This window comes from Moschus berezovskii, chromosome 11, assembly GCF_049115385.1.
Source record: "Moschus berezovskii isolate FMDL1 chromosome 11, NW_MosBer_1.0, whole genome shotgun sequence".
NCBI lineage: Eukaryota > Metazoa > Chordata > Mammalia > Artiodactyla > Moschidae > Moschus > Moschus berezovskii.
In genome coordinates this window covers 97,054,509-97,075,725 of record NC_142470.1, presented here as the reverse complement: position 1 = coordinate 97,075,725, position 21,217 = coordinate 97,054,509, and the positions used below count along the sequence as shown (strand labels likewise).

The 21,217-nt window shown below is 55.9% G+C and overlaps 1 protein-coding gene across 3 annotated transcripts in view; it reads left to right on the top strand.

The window, feature by feature from the left end:
* SFXN5 (sideroflexin 5) overlaps positions 1-18,060 on the top strand; it is a 136,573-nt gene extending 118,513 nt beyond the window's left edge. For all 3 annotated transcript variants that reach the window (XM_055400360.2, XM_088841571.1, XM_055400359.2), the window contains one exon: positions 15,064-18,060. In XM_055400360.2, the coding sequence (XP_055256335.1) occupies positions 15,064-15,141 (78 nt within the window). In that variant the 3' untranslated portion in view covers positions 15,142-18,060. The remainder of the gene's footprint in view (positions 1-15,063) is intronic.
* Positions 18,061-21,217: the final 3,157 nt, after the last annotated feature.

Here is a 21,217-nt window from a genome sequence, read left to right as displayed (position 1 = left end):
AGACAAGGAGGAGCTGACGTGCGGGACGACAGCAAGTGGAGCTGGATGGGTGCATGGGGCTTGAGGAGCCTGCGGAACGTGTGAACGAAGGCACCCTGTGGAATTTGGCTTTGGGTCCAGAATCCAGGAGAGAGGCCTGGGCTGGAAGGACCGAAGTAGGGGCCCCTAGCCTAAACAGTGATAGAAGCCAGGGTAGTGGGTGGGATCAGTCAAGGAGCGTGTGGTGAGAAGAGGCCCCCGTAAGGGTGCTGCCTGAGGATGAGTGGCCAGGGAGGTAGGGGTAGAGCCGAGTGGGGTGAGACGTGGGGGCGTCCTTAGACAGCAGAGCTTCCTGTGAGCTCGAGCTCTGTGAGGTTGACGAGTGTCATCGGTATCTCTGGACATGAAGGCAAACCCCATCCCAAGGGATCAGTGGGGCTCAGCGGGGGGTGGGGGTGAGGAAATAGGGTGGCGGGCTGACCGCTTGGTCTAGAGGCTCAGGATGGAAAAGAGAGAAGGGAAAGGAAGCCAAGGGGAAAGAAAGAAGCAGACCCACCACTGGAATGAGATGTGGGATTAAGAGAGGCTTTATTTTCACTGTTTGCAAATGGGAGAGACTGGAGCTTGTGCAAATGCAAAGGGAAGACCTCAGGAGAGAAGGAGGACGTTGGAGGGGGAGGATGGAGAGCAAGTCCATGAAGTGGGGAGGCGGGCATGGAAAGCAGTTCCGAGGATTTGCTCGGGGTGGCGAGCCCTCTCCACTTCAGTAGGGGGAGGCAGGTGCGGTTGGGGTGGAGTTCAGGGGTGGGAGGTTAAGGAAGTTGTTCGGACAGCTCCTGGGGTCTCAAGACTGAGCAGAGGAAGGAGGAGAGTGGGAAGGGGAGGTCAGAGGTCACAGGGCCATGGAGAAGGCTGGAGACCTTCAGAGGGGAGAGCAGGAGAGACCAGGGACCAAGGAAGTCAGAGAGCCTGGAGGGCAGGGCCAGGAGTCAGCTGAGGGGATGGCTGGGGGAGGGTACAGGGCTATGGGGTTGCCCAGGGATCATCTACCCCGAGGTACAGGGCCGGCTCCAGTTTTGTCTGACTGGGTGAGGCATTTGGGAGGCTGGTACGAGTTCAGGAGGAGCAGAGGACCCCAGAATCTTAGCTGGGTTGAGGTGAAGAAGCACTAGCAAGCTGAGTGAGAAGAGCAAGGTTTGGCACAGAGGCAGACCTATGGAGGCAAAGAACGACCGAGGAGTCGCTGGACTCATGGGTAGGTGGCGGCTGGGGCTGCAGCACTGACCCTGCTCAGTCCTCGCCAGAGGGGGTGGGAGGGGTGCAGGTTCCCCCAGGGAGTTGAGGGAGGTGAAAATAAGGTCCTGGGTGTTACACCTTGACGGTGAGGACTGGAGACACAGGGTCTTAGAGTAGGAGGAGGGGACCCAGCCTCCAGGCCCCGAGGCGGGTATGGACTGGCGTCACTTCCCTCTGCCGAGTCCCAGAGCTTTAGGAGGAAGCTATAATGGGAGGGGGCTCCTGTCTGGGGGCCAGCCCAAGATGGAAAGCAGTATCCTCATGCCCACGGGGCCCAGCCTTGCTACAAAGCCGGGGTACCCTTCCAAACCTTGTAGCTCACTCCCAAAGCTGAACAGCTGTATCCTGATGCTTGCTGCTGCTGCTGCTGTTAAGTCACTTCAGTCAGTCAGTCAGTTCAGTCGCTCAGTCGTGTCCGACTCTCTGCGACCCCATGAATCACAGCACACCAGGCCTTCCTGTCCATCACCAACTCCCGGAGTTCACTCAAACTCATGTCCATCGAGTCGGTGATGCCATCCAGCCATCTCATTCTCTGTCGTCCCGTCTCCTCCCACCCCCAATCCCTCCGAGCATCAGACTCTTTTCCAGTGAGTCAACTCATCGCATGAGGTGGCCAAAGTATTGGAGTTTCAGCTTTAGCATCAGTCTTCACTGATTCCTAGAATAAGTCGCTTCAGTCGTGTCCAACTCTGTGCGACTCCATAGACGGCAGCCCAACAGGCTCCCGTCCCTGGGATTCTCTAGGCAAGAATACTGGAGTGGGTTGCCGTTTCCTCCTCCAATCTTGATGCTTAGGGACTCCAAATGGAGCTGGGGTTCCAGGTTGCCTGGAAGCTCTGAAGATGGGGGAACTTCTTAGTGGTCCCAGCATCCCCATGTGGAAGGCCTGAGCCCACGCTCCCCATGGTCACGACCTGCATCTCCGTGCAGTTGGGCCGCGTCTGCAGTTCTGGGCAAGAGTTGAGTGCCCCAGATGCTTGCAAGCACCCCTGTGTTCAGAAGCCTCGAGTAGCTCCCGTAGCTCTACCTGACCACACAGGGGAGGGACCCAGGGCAGAGAAAGCCCACGAGGGAATTGGAGCCTGTCCCATTGGAAGAATTTTCAAAGTCACCCAGTTTAGCACCCCCTGGCTTTCTGTGGGGGGAAATGGAGGCCCAGAGAAGCTGAGGGTCCAGCCCAGAGTCACAGATAAGCCAGGAAGACCTGGGAGAAGACCTCAGAGGCCGGCTCCCAGTTCAGAGCTCCCAGGAGTTGTTGCCTCTGCTTGTTTCATGGGATTTTCTCTCTTACTCTTTTTGCCTACCCTGGGCCAGTGAGACAGGAGGGAGCTGGGGCCTCCCTGCGGTGGTGGAGTCTAGAACTGTAGGTCTTTGGAGGGTGCTTCTCTGGGACAGATAACAGAGAAATGGCCACAGTCCAGCCACTCCAGCCTCCAGCTCTGGCTGCCGAGAGGTGGTCTAAGTGAGCAACGTCCAGGCTCCTTCCTCCATGCCTGCCACAAATAGGCGTGGAAGTTAGTTCTGGGTGTCTAACCAAAGTCCCTCTCATTGCAACCCAAGCCTCCTTCTCTCAATTGAGAAGAATGTAGTCATTTTGTAATAAGTCTCTAGAACTTTCTCTGGGAAAGGAGGGTAGGGACATGATTCTCAGGGCCTCCTCCTCACCTGCATCAGCCCCACAGAATGCAGGCTGGCCTGTGCATTCTGGGGAGCTTTGAGGCCTGTCTCTGACCTCTGGCACTAAGGCCATCAGGCCGAGAGGACCTCATTCCCTTTCTTCCTCCCAATTAATTCTCCCTAACGAGGTGATGCTTCTGCTGTGTGGGGATCACGTCTCACATCCCAGAAGCCAGTGGGATTTGCCACAATGAGTCTGGACTTGCTTGGGTTGACCCAACCTTGCCAAGAGCCACCAAGGCTGTCAATAGGAGTAATCGCTGGCACACTAATTAATTAATTAGGTGACCTGGAGATGGAATTTAGGAACTGGTTCTTAGAATGGCTGGCCTGCAGTGATTGGTGTGGGGTTTCCACCCCACTAACCCCAGGAGTTGAGGAAAAAACTTCAATCCCCTCTTCAATTGCTGGGAGAGTTTTGTCTATTCTTTCAAACTAGTATTTCTGCCTATTAAAATGGTGCTAATTTTAAAATTAAAATTGCAAATGATAATAATTATAGCTCCCATTTACTAAACATCTACTAGGCCAGGCAGCATGCTGGGGTCTCTGAGTGCCTTGTACTAAATCTTCCTAATATTCCTTAAGTCAGGGAGTACTCCTGTTTATCAAGGGGTGTTGCCTAGACAGTTAGATATATGTGTCTCAGGCTCTGGGGAGAGATTCTGGCTGGGGAACATGGAACCTTTGATGCATGGGGGAGACTAAGGCCCTGGAAGTGTCGAGGTTGCCACAGGAGGGAAAAAAGCTGTCTTAAAAAGGGCAGGAGCAGCCAGGGGAGAAACCTGATGAGCATTTCCATGGACACTTAGGACCAGGCCATTTTGAGGAGGAGGGGGCTCCCTGCAAGTGAGCTGCTGCAGAGGGGACTAGCAGGAGTTGACAAGACTTGGCAGCCCGGGGGTGTAGCTGACAAAGCAGTTGAGGAGGCAAAGTGGTGGTCAGGATTCTCTCTCTGTTCCAAGAAATGAGCTCAGGGATGGGAAGCCACTGGAGAACAGCAAAGAAAATGTCACTCGCCGGTGTTCTGTGAGATGGTCAAGGGATGGGCACGTCGGGTGGCCACTGTCCTGTGAGGTGGGGAGTTGGGAGCCTGGGGAGAGGGCCGAGATGGGGAAGGAGTCATACACCCCAGGGCGGAAAGGCCTGGCCTCCGGGGGTCCTGGGGTCCAGTAAGCAGAGGGGCCTGGTTGATATGGTGGTGAAGTGTGGATCCAGAACATGACAGGCCTGCAAGGCAGGCACCAGAATTATTCCATGTTTACAACTGAGAAAACTGAGGCATGTAAGCCATGTGCCCAAGGCCAGAGTTGGTAATAATGGAGGGGGCTCTGTATTCACAGAAGAATTCCAGAACTCTCCCAGTCCACCCCCACCTTACTGTCAAATGAGGTGGCACAGGTCTGAACCCCAGAGGGCTCCTTGCTAATTTACCAGTGGGAACTTTCCAGTGCCCTCCCCCACCCTCCTCCTTCATGGGGAAGCCATGTCCACGTTCACAGGGACCTTCTGAAGTCTGCCTTTGTTCTCTAACCAAGCTGAGGTCAGGTGGGGATGGGGGCCCATAGGCCAGCAGTTTGGGTAGGAAACTCCTTAGGAGCTTGAGTGTGAGAATGAGGAAGCAAGGTCTGGCCTCCCTTCTGAGCGCGGGTCCTGTCGCAGGGAATGTGGGGTGTGTCCTGGTGGACCCTGGGACCTGCAGGTAAAGGCTATGGGGCATTGGCCAAGGACAACTCAGCCAGGCTGTGCCCAGGCAGCGATGGGCCCATCTGCATCCAGGCCACAGATACTGGGGTGCTTTCCCCTTTTTCTTGTAATTGGGAGAGCCGTCTCATAGCCCCTGCTCTCAGGGAGCTCTGTTCTGGGGAGGCAGATAGAAACCCAGTAACCAAGGAATGTCGGGTGATGGTTAGCAGAGGGCTGCGCCGGAGCTCACCCAGGGCTGCACTGGTTGCAGAGGCCTCCCTGTGGCATGTGGGGACTGATTTGTTTTGACCTTTCTGGCCCTGCCCTCTCTGGAGATTGGGGCTCTTCCGGGCCCATGGGCTTGGCTGCCACAAGAGGCTGGACCTGGGGATGATCAACATCCCTCCCACTCTGACAGCCAGTGTTCCCCACCTGGGAGCACTTCCAACCCCGTTTAATGAACCTCTCGTCTCCGCACAGCAAGAAGCAGCACCTTTGCCGAGCCCGGCCCGGGGCCCTGCCTGCTTCTGTCTCTGCCTCTCTTTGTGCCTCTCCCTCGGTTCCTCTGGGCTCTCCCCCACCCCGTTCCCCTCTCCTCCCCCGCGGTTCCCCCGGGAGCTTGGGGGGCTGGGGAAGCGGGCAGCACATACAAGCCGGAGCCATTGTTCGACAATCTGCTTTTGTCTTCATCTTGTTGGCAGGCGGCAGGAGAGGAGCAAAAGGTTAATGAGACGCTGTGCAGCGGGATTACCGCGACGGCGGCGGCGGGCGGGCCAGCCGTGGTGACAGGGAACTAATTAGGAGCAGTTTAACGGGAGGAGAAAGTGAGAGCTCCTCTTCACCAACTGTCAATAATTAGCTGGTTTGCTGAGGGTGACATGTGGCCACAGGAAAAGGTGGGGCTTTTCTGTGGACGAGTGAGGCTCGGCGGTCCGGGGGCCCCTGGGGGCTCTGTCCTGTCCCTAGGTGGGGTTCCGGCTGGGGGCTGCCCCGCGTGCCCTGGGCATGCCCTCCTCCCCTCTGCCTGGCATCGCCCCACCTCAACTCTCTGTGTGAGTCTGGGCTTCACCTCAAAGACCTCCGTTTCCTTTGCATAAGATGAGGGGTTGGAAGTAAGCCTTCTCCTGGTTCTGTCCATTAGGATTCTGCAAGTGAACCCATGAAACTGGGCCCTGGTACTGGAGTCGGGAGAGCTGATGGTGGGCTGTGGGACCTTAAGTCAGATGCTGACCGTAGGGTGCTTCTCTGGCAGTGTGGGTGCCCCACCCTCTGGGGCCAGGCGTGGCTTGTGAATGGTGCTGAGTGGTGAATGGGCAGAACCTTCCTTGGAACATGCCTTGGGGCCCCTGGACCCTCACTCAGCTCCCCAGCCCTCCCAGCAGCAATTGAGGTGGGAGCACAGGAAAGAGTGGCTGGACCGCCTCTGTAGGGCTGGGGGCTCCCCGCGCGTGACCATGTCTCTCTGTCTCTCCCCTGCACCAGCTTTGCAAGGTCTGTGTGGGGCCAGGGAGTCTGGTTCACTAGCAGTGAGGGTTGTTGCCTTGTGATTGTTGGTTTGTTGGTCCCTGACACCTCAGCAGGGAACCCCCCTCTGCCCCTCCAGGCTCTGCCAAACACCTTGACAGGAAGAAAAGACATCGCCTGAGCCACCCAGAGCTTCCTGCTCAGAGCTCCCCTGTCAGCCCTGCTAACCCCCCAGCCTCTCCCTCTCAGCCGAGCCCTTCCTTAAATCAGCCCCGGAGGGTCTAGGGCATCAGAAGCTCAGGCCCTCCTATGTCCTCCCTCTAGTCATCCTGGTCTCAGAGATTGGCTTTTAGAGGTCACATGCATGCTGCCGATGAGGTGTTTGAAGGTCAAGCTTAGCCGTGCCCCTGCTCACTCCCCTACTCCTCCCAGGTCCCCCTCCCAGCTTCCATAGTTAAGAAACAAAGAGGCACACCATTCCTGTATGAGAAAAAAATGGGTACCAGAACCTCCACCATCTCTCTCCTCATCACTAGCCCTGAAGAAAATGATAGCAACCAGCTTGGCTGGAAGCTGTGACCTGCCAGAAGCAAATGTCTCTCCCAGCTTGCCTCTTTTTCTCTGAGAAAGCCTTTGAATTCCCAACCAAGAATGGAGAAGAGTTGGGAATGAGCTCAGGTTCATGTTCAGGTCTTCCCAGGTGGCACTAGATCCCTTGAAGGAGGGCATGGCAACCCACTGCAGTGTCCTTGCCTGGAGAATCCCTGGACAGAGGGGCCTGGTAGGGGCTACAGTCCATAGAGTCACAAAGAGTCAGACACGACTGAACTTAGCACATGAGCTGTTCTGGAAGAGGTTCCTCCTCCAGGAAGACCTCCCTGAGAGCCCCACTAGGATCTGTCTCACCCCACATGTGTAGACTCTGGTCACATGTTTCCTGCATCCCAACTCCCTCCCCAGGATGGTAGTACTGTCTCCAAGTATCGCTAAGGCTAAGAACTGGCGCTATTTATTAACACCTAATGCAGAGCATGGCTCATCTGGGCTCACCTTGACTTGATTGCTTCCTGCTTCTCCCACTCTTCCAGGGCTGACACGAGACCAGAGCGATGTCTAGGGTGTATCGTGTCCCTCTTAGTCCACAAAGATTGACCAATTCCCAGAGCAGGTGTTTCTTCCCCTCCAATCTCAAATCCATTTCCTACTTTGCTTGGAGATGTTTGGGGCTTTTCTCCTTTACTGCTTTAATCAGTCCCTATTGAACTCTGAAGTGGGCTATTTTTGCCATCAGAAATCTGCCGCCTCCCCGCCCGCTGCTTTCTTGGAGTTTGCCCACAGGACCCCCCAGGAGGGATGGATGGGAATGGCAAAGCCGCTCGGAGCCCAGGAACGCCAACGCCACCTGTCATGTTGCCTGTTCTGCACACCCCCACCCCAAACCTGCGCGTGCACGCAAGCCCACACACAAGCACATGCACGAACATGCACACACGTGCCCTGGTGACGGGCATCAGCAGGGCCACCTCTCAGTCCATCCCTCCCCAGTTCTTTCCAGAACCTTCTAGGACACCTATCTAAATAGAGGACAGGAACGAAGGAGGCTTGGTTATGCAAAGCGTTTGCGGATACAATTAAACGGGTCAGCATATGTGAAGTGTTTAGGGTGTACCTGGCCCACAGCAAGGGCTCAGTCCTGTGAGCCGTGGAGACACAGGTGAGCAAGACCTAGGCTGGTGGTGGGATAACCATGGAGTCCTGCCTTCCTTAAGCAGGTTTTCTAAGCCTCCAAAGAGTTCTCTCATCCATTTCTTGGTATTATTCACATCCCAGCCCCAGGAGTAGAAAATCTCCCCACCACACATATGGGGAAACTGAGATCTGAAGAAGATGGAGGCGGTAGAATGATTCTGAGATTGGCCTACCAGGGGGCCCCTCAGGAGCTCCAAGTGGGGAGGGGGCTCTGCATATTCTCTGGAGGCACATCGCCTGGCGGGGGGAGATGGAAAATATAACATAGGATCCCTGGACTCGAGGAGTTCAGTTTGGTTCAACTTTTATCAAGGACTGACTATGCACAGGGTGACCGAAGCTACCCTGAATGGCTCACACTGACGTGGGGTGGGGGACCCCGGGATTCACAGCTGGTGAGAGTACAAATCAGTGTGTCGCTGGGGGTGTGATGGAGGTGAAACAAGTGCCAGAGGCGACAGCAGTGGATTTGGTCTGAGAAGATCAGGGGAGGCTTCCTGGAGGTGGCAGGCAGCCTTAGCGGATTAGGCCTGAAAGCCTGAATGCATGGTGGAGAGGAGTTGGTGGATGAGAAGGCAGGAGAAGGTGGCAGAAGGCCTTGAGTGTCCAGTCAATGAGTCTGACATTCATTGGGAAGGCGGCGGGGCCCAGCACCACCACTGGAGGCCTGACCCAGGGATCTAGGCTCAGGCCCCAGCAGCTCCCCAGCCCTGGTCTAACACCCCTGTCCTCTGAGAATGCTCAGAGTGATGCTTAGGCCTGAGGACCTGAGGTCTGCCCAGCCCTGGTGAGAGAGGGTGGTTCACAGCTGCCCAGTGGGCAAGTTGGCTCCATGCTTGGCAGAGTTGGACAAGTTGGTGCCGGCTTGGGCTTTGGATCTGTGTCAATGTCGCCACCACCTGCAGACCCTCAGAGGCCCAGACCCCTGACCAGGAGCAGGAGGCAGCTTTGAGCCATGTCACAGGGTCATGCGTATCACCCCACCCCCCACCTAGCGCCTTTGAAAAGGAGGCAGAAAAGCCACCAGAAGAAAGGCAAGGAGGAGGAACTTCTTTGTAGTAGGTAAAAGCCCCAGAGAATGGGGCACAGACCGGGGATCCAGTTTCCTGTTTATGTCTCAGCACCTTAGCTCCAGGTTCAAATATGTAAACTATCCGCTGGCTGCTGGCTGCAGGTGTGTGTGTACTCCCAGGCTGCAGAGGCAGAGGTGGCCTCACAGGCATTCCTGACTCTGCCCCCCCATCCAAGATGAGCCAGGAGACAGAGGCAAATAGCTCAGGGTTAACCCTTCCAGCACCACCAAGGAAGCCCATCTGGCCGCTCTAGGGTGCTCTGGGGCCAGTGGGGCTTGGGGTACTCCGGGGAGGCTGGAGCTTCCTGCTCGCTGCCTCTGACCTTAGATGCAGCTGGAAGTCTGGGGCTATCTGCTCCAAGGGGAGCAGAGTCTGAGCTGGGTCTGGAGACTAGGGTGGGGCCTTGGCTGGGGAGGGCATCTGGATGAGGCTGTGGGAGCCAGGGTGCAGTTCTGCCTGGCAGTCCATGAGTGTGAGCAGGGCAGCACTGCTCATCTCAAGGCAAAGCGGGGCCGTTCCCACGTCTTCTTGACACCCCCAGTTCTGGGGTGGGGTATCATCAGCCAGTGCTGCTGGATCCCTTCAGCCAGGACTCTGGCTTCCCATACTAGGCATCCCTTCACTCGAGGTCTGGGCTGCTGGTCGACAGGTGCCTGGGGAGGGGTTTATCAGATGAAGGAAGGGACCCATAGGTTCCTGCAGGCCCCCTGGGCTGCCTGCACTGGGTCACCCTTCTCCCTGTGGCCTCTCCTTGTCCAGCCTTCTTTCTCCTTGTCGCCTTCTCCCCAGGGGAGGCCCTTCAGAGCTTCTCTGCAGTCAAGCCCCTGCCCTTGGCCCCCTCCCCAGGGGTTCTAGTCTTCTGGACTGATGCTAGTAGCCTCTCCTTGCTACCCTCACTCCTCTCACTGGGCCTTGGCCTCTCCCTCCATCCACAAGCCACCTGTGAGCCACTGTGGCCATCACACCATTTGTTCTGTGGCTGATGTAGCACGTGAAGCTGGCTTCTTCTTCTCCCCTTACCCCAAAGACCAGGGGAGGCCCCAGAGAACACATTCCCGGTCTCTTCTTTGGGGTCCTGGAGCTGGCTAGCTGCCCCCACTCAGTACCTGAATCACATTCATTTACCAGCACAGCCCTGGGTATGATTTCTGTGGAGGAGACTCAGGCCCACCCCACCCCACCCCCACCGCAGAGAGGTAGTCGTCAAAGGGTAGGTAGCACAGAGGTCCCTGCCCCGGCCTCCTCTGCTGAGCCCAGTGGTGAGGACCCCCAGTGGTCCCAGCGTCCGTGAGTCCAGGAGATGCTGGGGCATTGATTCAAGCCCCAGCTATGGTCAGAGAACTGGAGATGCCTTAGCCAATGACCAGTTGAACTGGCCCGTGATAGAAGTCAGAGGCCAAGTGAGGGTTAGGAATCCTCCTGGATTCTAGGAGGTCACCAAATCCCACCCAAATCCCGCTGCCAAGACCAAAGACTAAAGCCTGTCTGTCCTCGCCGGGGCCATTCTGAAACTGCCTGATGTCCATGCTGCCTGTTGTCTGTGGTGCCCTCCGTCACTGTCTCCGCTCCTTGGGCTGGACCCCCAAGGCCACCATCATGGGCTTGTTCCCTACACCCGCCCCTCAGATGTGCCTGTTCCCTAGGCCTGGCGCCCTCCCCTGCCATCTGCTCTTCTGGGCAAGCTCCTCTACTCCAGGGCTCCGACTGTGCTGTCACATCAAGAGCTCACTCTTCTGCCCAGGCCCCTGCCCAGAGCTCCATCCCCAAGACCTGCCTGCCTCCCCCACTTCTCAACCTGGGAGACCCAAGCCTACCACACTCCCACTCCAACCCGCCCCCCATATTCCCCTGTCTCTGAGAATGGCGTCACCAGCCACCCCAGCTCCCGAGCTAGAATTAGGAATCGTCCAACGCACAGTCATCCTCCACACCTCCCTCTCACCCCCACATAGAATTGGTCATCAACTCCTATGGGTTTTGTCTTCAGAAAGGATCCCCAGCACAGCCTCCCGTCAGCCCCCACTGGCGGCATCACAGGGAGGGCCTGGCACCTTTCTCTGATGCCTGCAGCTGTCCCCTCACTTACTCCTCCATCCCACCACTGCCAGCAAGATGGGGATCTTGGACCACTCCTGCTCAGAAGCCTTCCATGGCTCCCTGTTGCTCTCAGATAAAATGCTGTCATCTTCATGTGGCCTACGAGGGCCTGCCTGTCCCAGCTCCGCCTCCATTTCTTCCACATTCCAGCCTGTCCACCAAACATGCCATGCTGGCCGGCTAATGCTTTTCTCTTCCCCAGCAAGCTTTTCCTGCCCTCTCTCATCAAAACGCCCCTTTCTTCCTGGCTTCCCTCCCCTGAGAAGTCTTCCTTTCCTGTTCTTTCATCAATGCATGGTAACCCCCAATGCATGGTAACTCCTCCCCAGTTGCCATGGCACTTTGTCTCTCTGGAATCCATCTGCTTTCCCATCTGACTCCTCCCCTAGACTTGAAGCTTCTCAAGGGCACGGGCTGGTCTTGTCCACCTCTGTGTGCCCAGCCCAGTGTATGGCGTTGGCAGCCATAAGCATCTGCTACTTAAGGGCCGACTGAATTGAAATGAGAGGAAAAGCCTTAGATGCCATCTGTCCCCAAGTGCCTGCTCCTGAGTTGAGGGCCTCGACCACCGCCCTCCCCCGCAGCCTTCCCGTTGCCTGCATCTCCCCCCTGCTTCCCTCCTACCTGCTGTCCTCAGCTCAGTGGGGAGCTGGAGGGGGGAGCCTGGGTCTGCGACAGCTCCACTGAGAGGATGAGGCCTCCGTCTCCACCAGGGCCAGTGCTCTCCAGGGAACGGGCTGAGGAGGCTGTGGCCTGGCCCGTGGTCTTCCACCATGGTGGTGAGCAGCCTCTCTGATTTTAATGTGGGACTCAGTGCTTCAGTGAAAGCCGGCATGGGAAGTTGCTAATAATGGCACTAAAATAAAATATGCTACATCTGTTATGGGTAGCAGAACAAAATTAGCTGCTCACACCTCTGACATCCAAGATGTCTTAACTTAAAATACTCCTTGGCTTACTTTACATCATTTACTGATTATATTTAAAAGAAATACAATTTTGCAATTACTGTTCTTTCCAGCGTGATATCTATGCATCATTTTCCTTTTATGTTTATATATTTCTCCTTCATTAGTGCAGTCTGAAGGGTGATTAGGATTCTTCAAACATTTTACAGAGGTTAAACGTTGATTAAGATTTAATTATTACTGTAAATAGCTTGGAATGACATATGGTGCAAAAGCCTGACATATGTGCATTTGAATAAATGAAGTGCTATTTCCCAGGATGCCTCAGTAGCTGTTTAACAGCTTTCCCGAAGGGTTATGTTACACCTCATGGTAAGATTGCTGGGATGTTATATTTTGTTGGTTTTTGCAGCTGAAAGCTAAGAACAGTTTTCCAGTTTTTTAAAAACATTGAATATTTTAAATACCTAAATTGTTTTGCACAAATTTTTGCTAATTTGTCTAACTAGGTTAAACATTTTCAAAAGCATTTAGATTTTTAAGCGTGGGCGCTGTGCATTGTGTCAGTGGCGGCGTGGGGACGAGGGGAGCTGGTGGGGTGGGGAGGACTCGGAGGTCAGCAGGGTGGGGAGGACTCGGAGGCCAGCAGGGCGGGAGGACTCGGAGGCCAGCAGGGTGGGGAGGACTTGGAGGCCAGCAGGGTGGGGAGGACTCGGAGGCCAACAGGGTGTGCGGGAGGAGGTGGTGTTAGGTGGGCGGGTGGGGGGAGGCCTGGGCCCTGAGCCTGGTTCTTTTCTCTTTGGCCTTCTCAAGTGGCCTGTGTATTGGGGTACCAGAGACCACAGGGAGAGGGTCCCTGCCAGCGGCAGTCCACAGTGAATCCCCTCTTATCTGGCCTCAGACCTAACTGAGTTCTCCGAAAGCTGGGCCAGGCTATGGCACCTCCTGCCTGCTCCCCAGGGTTGCCATGTCTTGATATGTAGCAGGTACCTGGGACCAGGCTCAGCTGACTTACAACTGGTGCTTCCTGATTCAACCCGGGGCAGGTGTCAGGCCGGGGCTCCTCACAGAGGAGGCAGTGCCTCCCTGCTGGCTCCCTCAGGTTTAGGGGCTCAGGCATCCCCGCTGGCTCAGTCCCCAGAGCTGTGGATCAACATCTGGGCTGCTGTGGGGACTCCACCCTCCCAGTACTTTCTGCCTTTCTCCTTTCCACTCACTGACTCAACACCTCAGGACACCTACCATCTCCTGGCATGGGGGCCCTGAGGATGCAGGGTGAACAACAGCAAACACTCGCTGTCTCATGGAGCTTGCGATCTACCGTGGGAAGAGGCACAGGAGCAGGCAGTCAGTCTCAAATCATGTGCTGCAGCCAGTGTACAAAGGGAGGCAAGTGTGGGGCTGGACTGGTGGCCACACCCAGCCTGAGGACGGAAGATATCTGAAGCAGAGGCCTGGGAGCCGAGCTGAGGTCCAGGGAATCAGAGTTGGCCAGGCGAGGAAGTGGCAGAGGGGCAGCTCAGGCGGAGACTCGGGGTGTGAATAAGCCAGCGTCCCTGAGGCCCTGTGATAGGCAGGTGTGCTGTGGCTCCAATCCCACGGACAGGGTGGCGAGTGGGAGGCAGGGTCTGGGTCCCTGAGGGCAGTGGTGCCGGTGAGCCATTTCATAACAAAGAGAGGCATGATCGGACTTGCTGCTGAGAAGGCTCGCCCTGGCTCTGGCGGAAGAGCGACTGGAGGAGGCGAGACAGTGAGGGGAGGGAAGGAGAGTGGAGGTCTGGAAGTCCCCGGGGTCCCCGGCCGGGGTCCCGTTGGAGGGTGGTGTGAAGCTGGGGTCGGGGAGGAAGAGACGAAGAATTCAGTTCTGTTCTAGATGGGTCGAGTAGAAGTACAGGCAAGAGGGACTCCGAGACCCTGAGAAGCATCCAGTAGGTGTCACAAAAAGAGAGCCGGCAGTAAGCTTGGAGAGAAAGACTTCTGTGGAGGGGAGTGGAAACAGAAGCCAGGTTTGCAGTGGGCTGGGAAATCAGTGGGAGGTGAGGAGATGGAGCTGCCCTTAAAGGAGTGGACAATGCCTTGAAGAAACGTGGTTGTTATGTGGGGAGAGAGACCCAGTGGTAGCAGGAATATGACCCTGGGTAAGGGGGAGTATCAGATGGGAGGTTCTCTGCTGATGAGCAGGAGTCCCTGAAAAGGTGGGGAACAGGGTGGGCCATCTGGGAGTGGTCTCTGGTGTGGGGTCCTCCAGGGGAGGGATAACCACAGTGGGGCAGCAGGTGGGCAGATCCGGTAGGTCATGGGTTTGACGAGAAGCTGAGGGGTGCCTTGTGAGGCCTTCTGTTTTCACTCCGAAGTAAGAAGATGAGTGGGAAGCTGAGGGTGGGGTGGCTGAGGAGAGCAGAGGAGGCTTTAGGCGGCCTCTGTGGAGAATGGGAGATGGAGCTGACCAACCATATGGCCCATGGGTGGGGATTTTCTGGCCACTGTGAGGGTCCAGCCAAAGTCAAGAACAGTGAACGTTGAGCAGTCTCTGCTAGGTGGTCAGGTTCAAGTAGGGAGAAGGTAGATGCATGATTGAGCTGCTCCTTCTTCCAGTCAGGCCAGAAGGTGGCCTCTCACGTCCAGGCTGGAGGGGGAGGATGTGAAGACAGCTCTAGAGAGTCGGGGCTGGGGTCAGTGGTCTGAAAGCAGATGGGAGAGTGAGGAGGGTGCTTGGAGGGACAGGGGACGGTGGGGAGCAAGAGGGTGGGGTTTGGACTTTAGTTTGGGTGGAACAGCCCTGGGGGTGACCAAGCCCGTGTGGCCTGGGCGTGTTTTTTGCACTGTTGGGGATGAGGTCCTTGGAGATGAGGGAGACAGAGAACTCAGAGGGTAGGACTTTCCCCTACATGGACGTGCTGGCAGCAGATGAGGTACCTTGGCTGGAAGGGGTGTCATGAGCCCCTCAGCAGGACAGTAAAAGAGGAAGATACGTCACAAGGCAGCACGCACGGGCCCTGGTTGGGGGCTGGGGGCAGAGGGAGAAGCGGCAGCACCAAACCAGTAGTCCTGACCACTGCTCCTGGATCCCCACTTGTCCCTTCCCTCCCACCCCCTCACCTTCCCTCTCTCTGATCTCGCTCTCTCCTCAGATCGAAACAAGCCAGTTAGAGCCTGAGATCGCCCGGGCCACGAGCAGCCGGACAGTGGTGTACAACAAGGGTCTGTGAGCGTGGCCTACCGGCCTGGGGGCAGAGCGCTGTCCAGGCCCGGAGGCGGGGGCAAGGAAGGAGTCCTGTGGGCTGCACCTGCAGGGAGAGCCAAGCTGACCCCCCCAGTCCCAGGCCACCTGGGGGAGCACTCCCCCACAGTGGTAGGGAGACTAATCTACTCACGAATTAACATAAGGGAGAAGAATTCTGACACATTCACTATAAAAAATAATCAAGTGCATTTCTGGGCCTTACGTGGGGTTGTCAAAACTCTACTTAGCACAATTATATGTGAAGTGAAAAATTGTAGAGTGCCCACGGGGTAGGGTTAGGATCCTTTTATACTTGGTTTCCTTTTTATTTTTAATCAGAATCAAGCCTTGGTTACAGCTGCCCAGAGGCAGCAGGTGGTGGGAGGAGGAGGAGGCCTGGGAGCTGGTGGTCCTGGCGTCTGGGCTGCTGGATTTAAGATGCTCCTGAGGCCAGGCCCGATAGCTGCCTGAGATGGGGAGGGGAGCCAGGCAGATGAACCAGCTGTGAGGAAGTTCCTCAGGAAGTGGCCCAGGAAGTCAAGGGGCACTGGAAGGTTCCTTGGGCAGCTGGCTCTGAGAGTGGCCAGCCTTCATGCATGCCACTCCTGCAAAACCAATTCCTCTGCATGAAGCCCAGTGACACACTGAGGCTGTCATCACCCTTCATGGAGCCCTGATCCATTTGAGACCCAAGATGATTCCAGCTCCAGGCAGGAGGCCCTAAGAAGGAGCAGTGTTGGGGGAAAACTGCCTGCATGCGGCCTCTGTGGGAAGGTCTGCCTTCCAGGCACAGGCTGGGGTGTTGGGGCCGAGGGTGGGGCTGGAGCCAGGCTGCCGGCTGTCACTTCCAGCCACCGGGTCACCTACCCAGTTCATCATTTCCCGAACTGGAGGGTCTTGTGCCCAAAGCCCAGATCTCCAGGCATCGACCTGAAAGCGTCAATCCTGGAACAACAGGCCCTAGCTCTGGCACTCGTGGGCTGTGTGACCTTGGACAAGTCTACTCCCTTCACTGAGTCTCCACTCTCCTTCTGGAACCGGAGGACTGTACGGAGGTGTTCCCACCTGCTCTTTCAGCTAGACTTCATCTTTGCCTGTCCTGCTCAGATGCTGGGCAGTCCAGGCACATCCCCAATGTGGACACTGGACTGGGAATGGGCCGGCTCCTTTGGGAATGGCCAGCAGTTGGCCTCAGCACCGGAACCGTGCCCTTCTGTCTGTGAACATCCTGGGAGCACTTGACTGTTGCCAAACACTTTACAGCTCTGAAGCCGGGGGCACGTGTGCACACGTGCTCATGCCCGTCGCCTCTCGCTGTGCACAGGGCTTTGAGGCCCCTTGCTGCTGGCTCCCATTGGCAGGCCAGGAAAGAGGAGAGCTCTGCAGGAGCTTTGCAGAAGGAAGCAGGGCCTGCGGTGAGGGTAATAACCCCCCCTGCCACACCCCCGTCTGAAAGGCCCAAACAAAGAGGAAGCCAGGCCTCCAGGCATCCCTCACCTGGCCCTAGCTGGAGTGGAGAGCCTTTGATATGCAGCCTCTGCTCCCCTGGTGACTTCACCCTGAGAAAGAGACCTGGCCAGAGATGAACACACACACTGGCAGGAAAAGACCAGTGCAGGGCAGAAAGTACTTGGCCATGGGCGGCTCTTCCTGTCTTTAGGGCAGGGTAGTTGTGAGGTGGGCCCTGCCACAGGCATTGACACCACGTACCCCCAGAGGCCCTGCTGCTCTCTCCTCCCAGCCAGACCCCGCTGCCCCCAGCTAGCTCTGCAGGATACTGCTCTGAGGGCTCCCCACTTTCTGAAGGAGCAGCCCATCAGGAAAGGCAGGAGGCGGAGACAAGCGCGGAGGACGTGAGCAGTGTTGGATGGGCAGGTTGTTTTAGCCAATCCCCCTGTAATGGGACTGTGCCAACGACTCAGGGCTGGGCATGTCTGGGTCCCCTTGTGGAAGGCTCACTTCAAGCTCACCTTGCCCCACGTCTCACAGGGTCTTGTTCTTTTGCACTTTACCTTGGGACCAAAACTGCCCACTCCAGCCCCTCTTCCATCCCCCGCCGGGCCCTGGCAGAGACGGGGGTCTTTCCAGCTCGGCCTGTGTGCTTGCTGCCCCAGCCCTGGGAGCCCTGTGGCCTTGGTATCTCATAACCTACTTACATTGTCTCCTGGGTGATTTCCGGTCATGCTCCCAATGCAATTTCATGTGAGCTAAGGGGGTTTCTCCTGGGGAGAGGGAGTGAGGGGTGGGTGGCAAAGGATCCTGATAGCTCAGTGTGACAATGACAGAGGTTCAGGTGGCCATGCTGCTGAGTCCTGGTCTAGCTGCATTAAATACCATGAGGGTAAATTTTTGGTCAACATCCATCCTCTACTCTGCTGAGGCCAGAGGACAAGAGGCCTCGTGGGCAGATTGGTTCATATCTGAAGGCTGAGGCGGGACTCACTGAGGGCAGGGCCTGGCCCAGCTGTGCCATAGTACAGGGCACGCCTGCTGCCGACTCTTGAGCCCTGATGTCCCAGCCCACCCTCCTCTGGTCACTTTAAACATTCCCTCAGGCTTGGGGATACCCTGCTGCCATCCCAGAGAGTAGTCTGAGAGCACGGGGACTAAAAGCCCAAGCCGTCGAGATGACCAACCGACCGTTTTCCAGTTCCTGACTGTGAGCCAGCTGGTGTCCTGTCCTGATGGCCTGAGAGGAGAAGGGCCAGTGGACGGAAGCAAGGTAGTTTTCCAGCCCTGGGTCAGAGTGAGTGAGGGCACAGCACACATGCTGCGTTTGCTCCCAGGGTGCTCCGCAGTGTCTTTTTAACCTTCTCAGAAAATTTCTCAAACTCTGTGATTTCTGTAATACTATTGAGCTGTGGGCAATAAATGACGGATTTAAGGCATCAGGGCTTGGCTTTGTGAATTGGGGGTGGGGAGGGTGGGGGTGGGGAAACACAGGGGCAACAAGCCAACAGCTGACTGAGGATTTTGTGGGAAGGCCCTGAGGAGGGCGTAAACCCATCCCCTGGGAGGGCCAGGCCTGCTAGGAGGCCCACAGCAAAAGAGAGACAGAAGGATGGAAGAGCAGTAGAGGGCAGAAAGCTGAACCAGGGGGTGAGCTGAAACTCTGCCGAGCGACCCTTTACAAAGCAGGTGCTGAACGGAGCACCCACTAAGGACCCACTGCAAGGAAATGAGTAGAAAGGGATTCTGGGAGATTCTCAGCTGCTGATAGCTGGGGGTCAAGAGGGAGGCATTGCGGGGGATGCATTCTGGACTGCCCGGGGGCCAGGAGGGACTTCAGAGAGAGAGGTGTGAGCCAAGGAGAAAGGTGCCTGGCTTTGGCAGTTGTGCATGGTACCATCCCTGGCAAGTCTGCCTGTTTCAGACTCTTCCACAGTCCCCCAGGGCCAGGGTTTGGCCACCTCCTGACAGCTCTGGCTCCTCCAATTCCAGGCAACTCCCAGATCCTGAGGAGGTGAGGCCTGGCTTCTTCTCTGGGACCTCCAAGCATCGTCCACCCTCTGCAGGGAGAAGCTGATGGAGCTGATGGCCTCCCCTGCCAGGTAGTGGAGGTGTGGTTCACGGTCAGGCAGCCCCGGGTTCCGGCTCCAATTTGGCTTCAGCATGACTGTGACTTCTAGCCGATCACTTCCTTCATTCACCCATTCATTCGGTCGGGTGTTTATGGAACATCTCCAGCAACACTTAGGTGTGGCTAAGGCTATAAAATGGCAAGAACAGCATTGCTCGCTGGACTAGGGTAAGTATTGGGGAGACCAGGTGAGGAACGCACCCAGACTCTTCTCCACATGCCTCCCAGGTGTCAGAGGGGCTGCTGCCTCCCCTGCCTAGGCACAGGGCCTCCCTAGGAGGGTGGGAGGAGGAAAAAGGATGAGGGAGCGGTCTGTTCTCAAAGTGATACTTTTAGGTCAGGGGACTTCTGGTCTCTGGGGAATTTGCTAAGAGCCTCACTGGCCACGGCCGCCATCCGGACGGAAATCCTTGACTCTCAGGACAGACGCAAATCCCTCCTGGGAGCTGTTTGTTGTTTTTAGCTAGCTCGGGGGCTCAACTTCTGCCCAGCCCAGAGATCATTGACACTCCAGGAATGTGGCTTCCCCTGGCCCCATCCCCACCCACTGGCCCGTAGGGCCTCCCTCCTCCCACTCAGGCCACGGTTAGGAGGAGAGTCAGAGTGCCAGCGGAGGAAAGCAGTGAGAAGTGACACTTTCCCAAGGCCCTGGGGAGCCCCACCTCATTTTCAGGATGGAGCTTCCCTCCTGCCATCTCACCCGTCCCACTGCCCTTGATTAGCTCCCCAAACAGGAAAGACTCAGCATTCCCTGAAAGGCCTCAACCCCAGGAACATGCTTCCCTCAGTGCCAGGTGTATCTCTCAGGGAGTACCCAGAAGTGTTTGTGTCCCACTCCGAGGAAGCTGCCGGCAGCCTGTCCAAGGTCAGAGCCTGGCTCCTTCTCGAAAAGGACAGCTCCTCAACCGGAGCTAGAAACTGGAGGCCCCCACCTCACTCCAGTTCCCTGGGCCTCGCAAAGGGTGAAGAGAAGGAAGGAGAGAGCAACATGGGGAAGAGAAGGTGTACAGATGAGACAGAGGCACCAGACACCCCTGGGAGACCCCACTCAAATCCAGCGGGGAAATGAGGGAAGGGGGCTGCCAGCAGCCCCCGGCCGCCCGGGCTGGCTCCCAGCCCCTGCACACGTGTGCTCGCAGAGGGACAACAGCACAGCAGGGCCCTCACTCTCTTCCAGGGGCTAATTGCAGGAAGACACTGGAGATGTCAGTGAGCCGGCAGCTGCAACGCCGAAGACAGCTGGAGCCATGAGAGGCTCTAAGTAGGGAAAAGGATATTCAGCCATCAACAGAGCAGAGGGTAGTGTGAACGGGCAAGACTGCTGGGTAACCGGGGAAGAGACCTCTGTGGCAGTCAAGGTGAGGGAAGATGGCCCTGGGCCAAGTGATGAGATGGGGACGGAGAGAATGAGGAGGTTCAGGACTGCTTAGCTCCTGCTGATTCATGTGGAGAGGATGGCAGAGGACAGTCCAAGATGGCCCTGGATTCCTGGCTTTGTTAGTTGAGGACATAGATAGTGGTGCTGTTTCTCAGAGCTGAGGAACAGAGAAGGAAGAACAAACTTGCAGAGAAGATGATGCATTCTGTGCTGCAAGTTATTAGACGTTCCTATGAGACAACAAAGTCAAGATGTCAGAAGTCACAGGAGATGGCAAGAGTGAACATAGACATTCTAGGAATCAGTGAATTAAAATGGACTGGAATGGGTGAATTTAACTCAGATGACCATTATATCTACTACTGTGGGCAGGAATCCCTTAGAAGAAATGGAGTAGCCATCATGGTCAACAAAAGAGTCCAAAATGCAGTACTTGGATGCAATCTGAAAAACGAAAGAATGATTTGTTCATTTCCAAGGCAAACCATTCAATATTACAGTAATCCAGGCCTATGCCCCAACCAGTAATGCTGAAGAAGCCAAAGTTGAACGGTTCTATGAAGACCTACAAGACCTTTTAGAACTAACACCCAAAAAAGATGTCCTTTTCATTATAGGGGACTGGAATGCAAAAGTAGGAAGTCAAGAAACAACTGGAGTAACAGGCAAATTTGGCCTTGGAGCACGGAATGAAGCAGGGCAAAGGCTAATAGAGTTTTGTCAAGAGAACACACTGGTCATAGCAAACACCCTCTTCCAACAACACAAGAGAAGACTCTACACATGGACATCACCAGATGGTCAACACCGAAATCAGATTGATTATATTCTTTGCAGCCAAAGATGGAGAATCTCCATACAGTCAGCAAAAACAAGACCAGGAGCTGACTGTGGCTCAGATCATGAACTGCTTATTGCCAAATTCAGACTTAAATTGAAGAAAGTAGGGAAAACCACTAGACCATTCAGATATGACCTAAATCAAATCCCTTATGATTATACAGTGGAAGTGAGAAATAGATTCAAGGGACTAGATCTGATAGATAGAGTGCCTGATGAACTCTGGACGGAGGTTCGTGACGTTGTACAGGAGACAGGGACCAA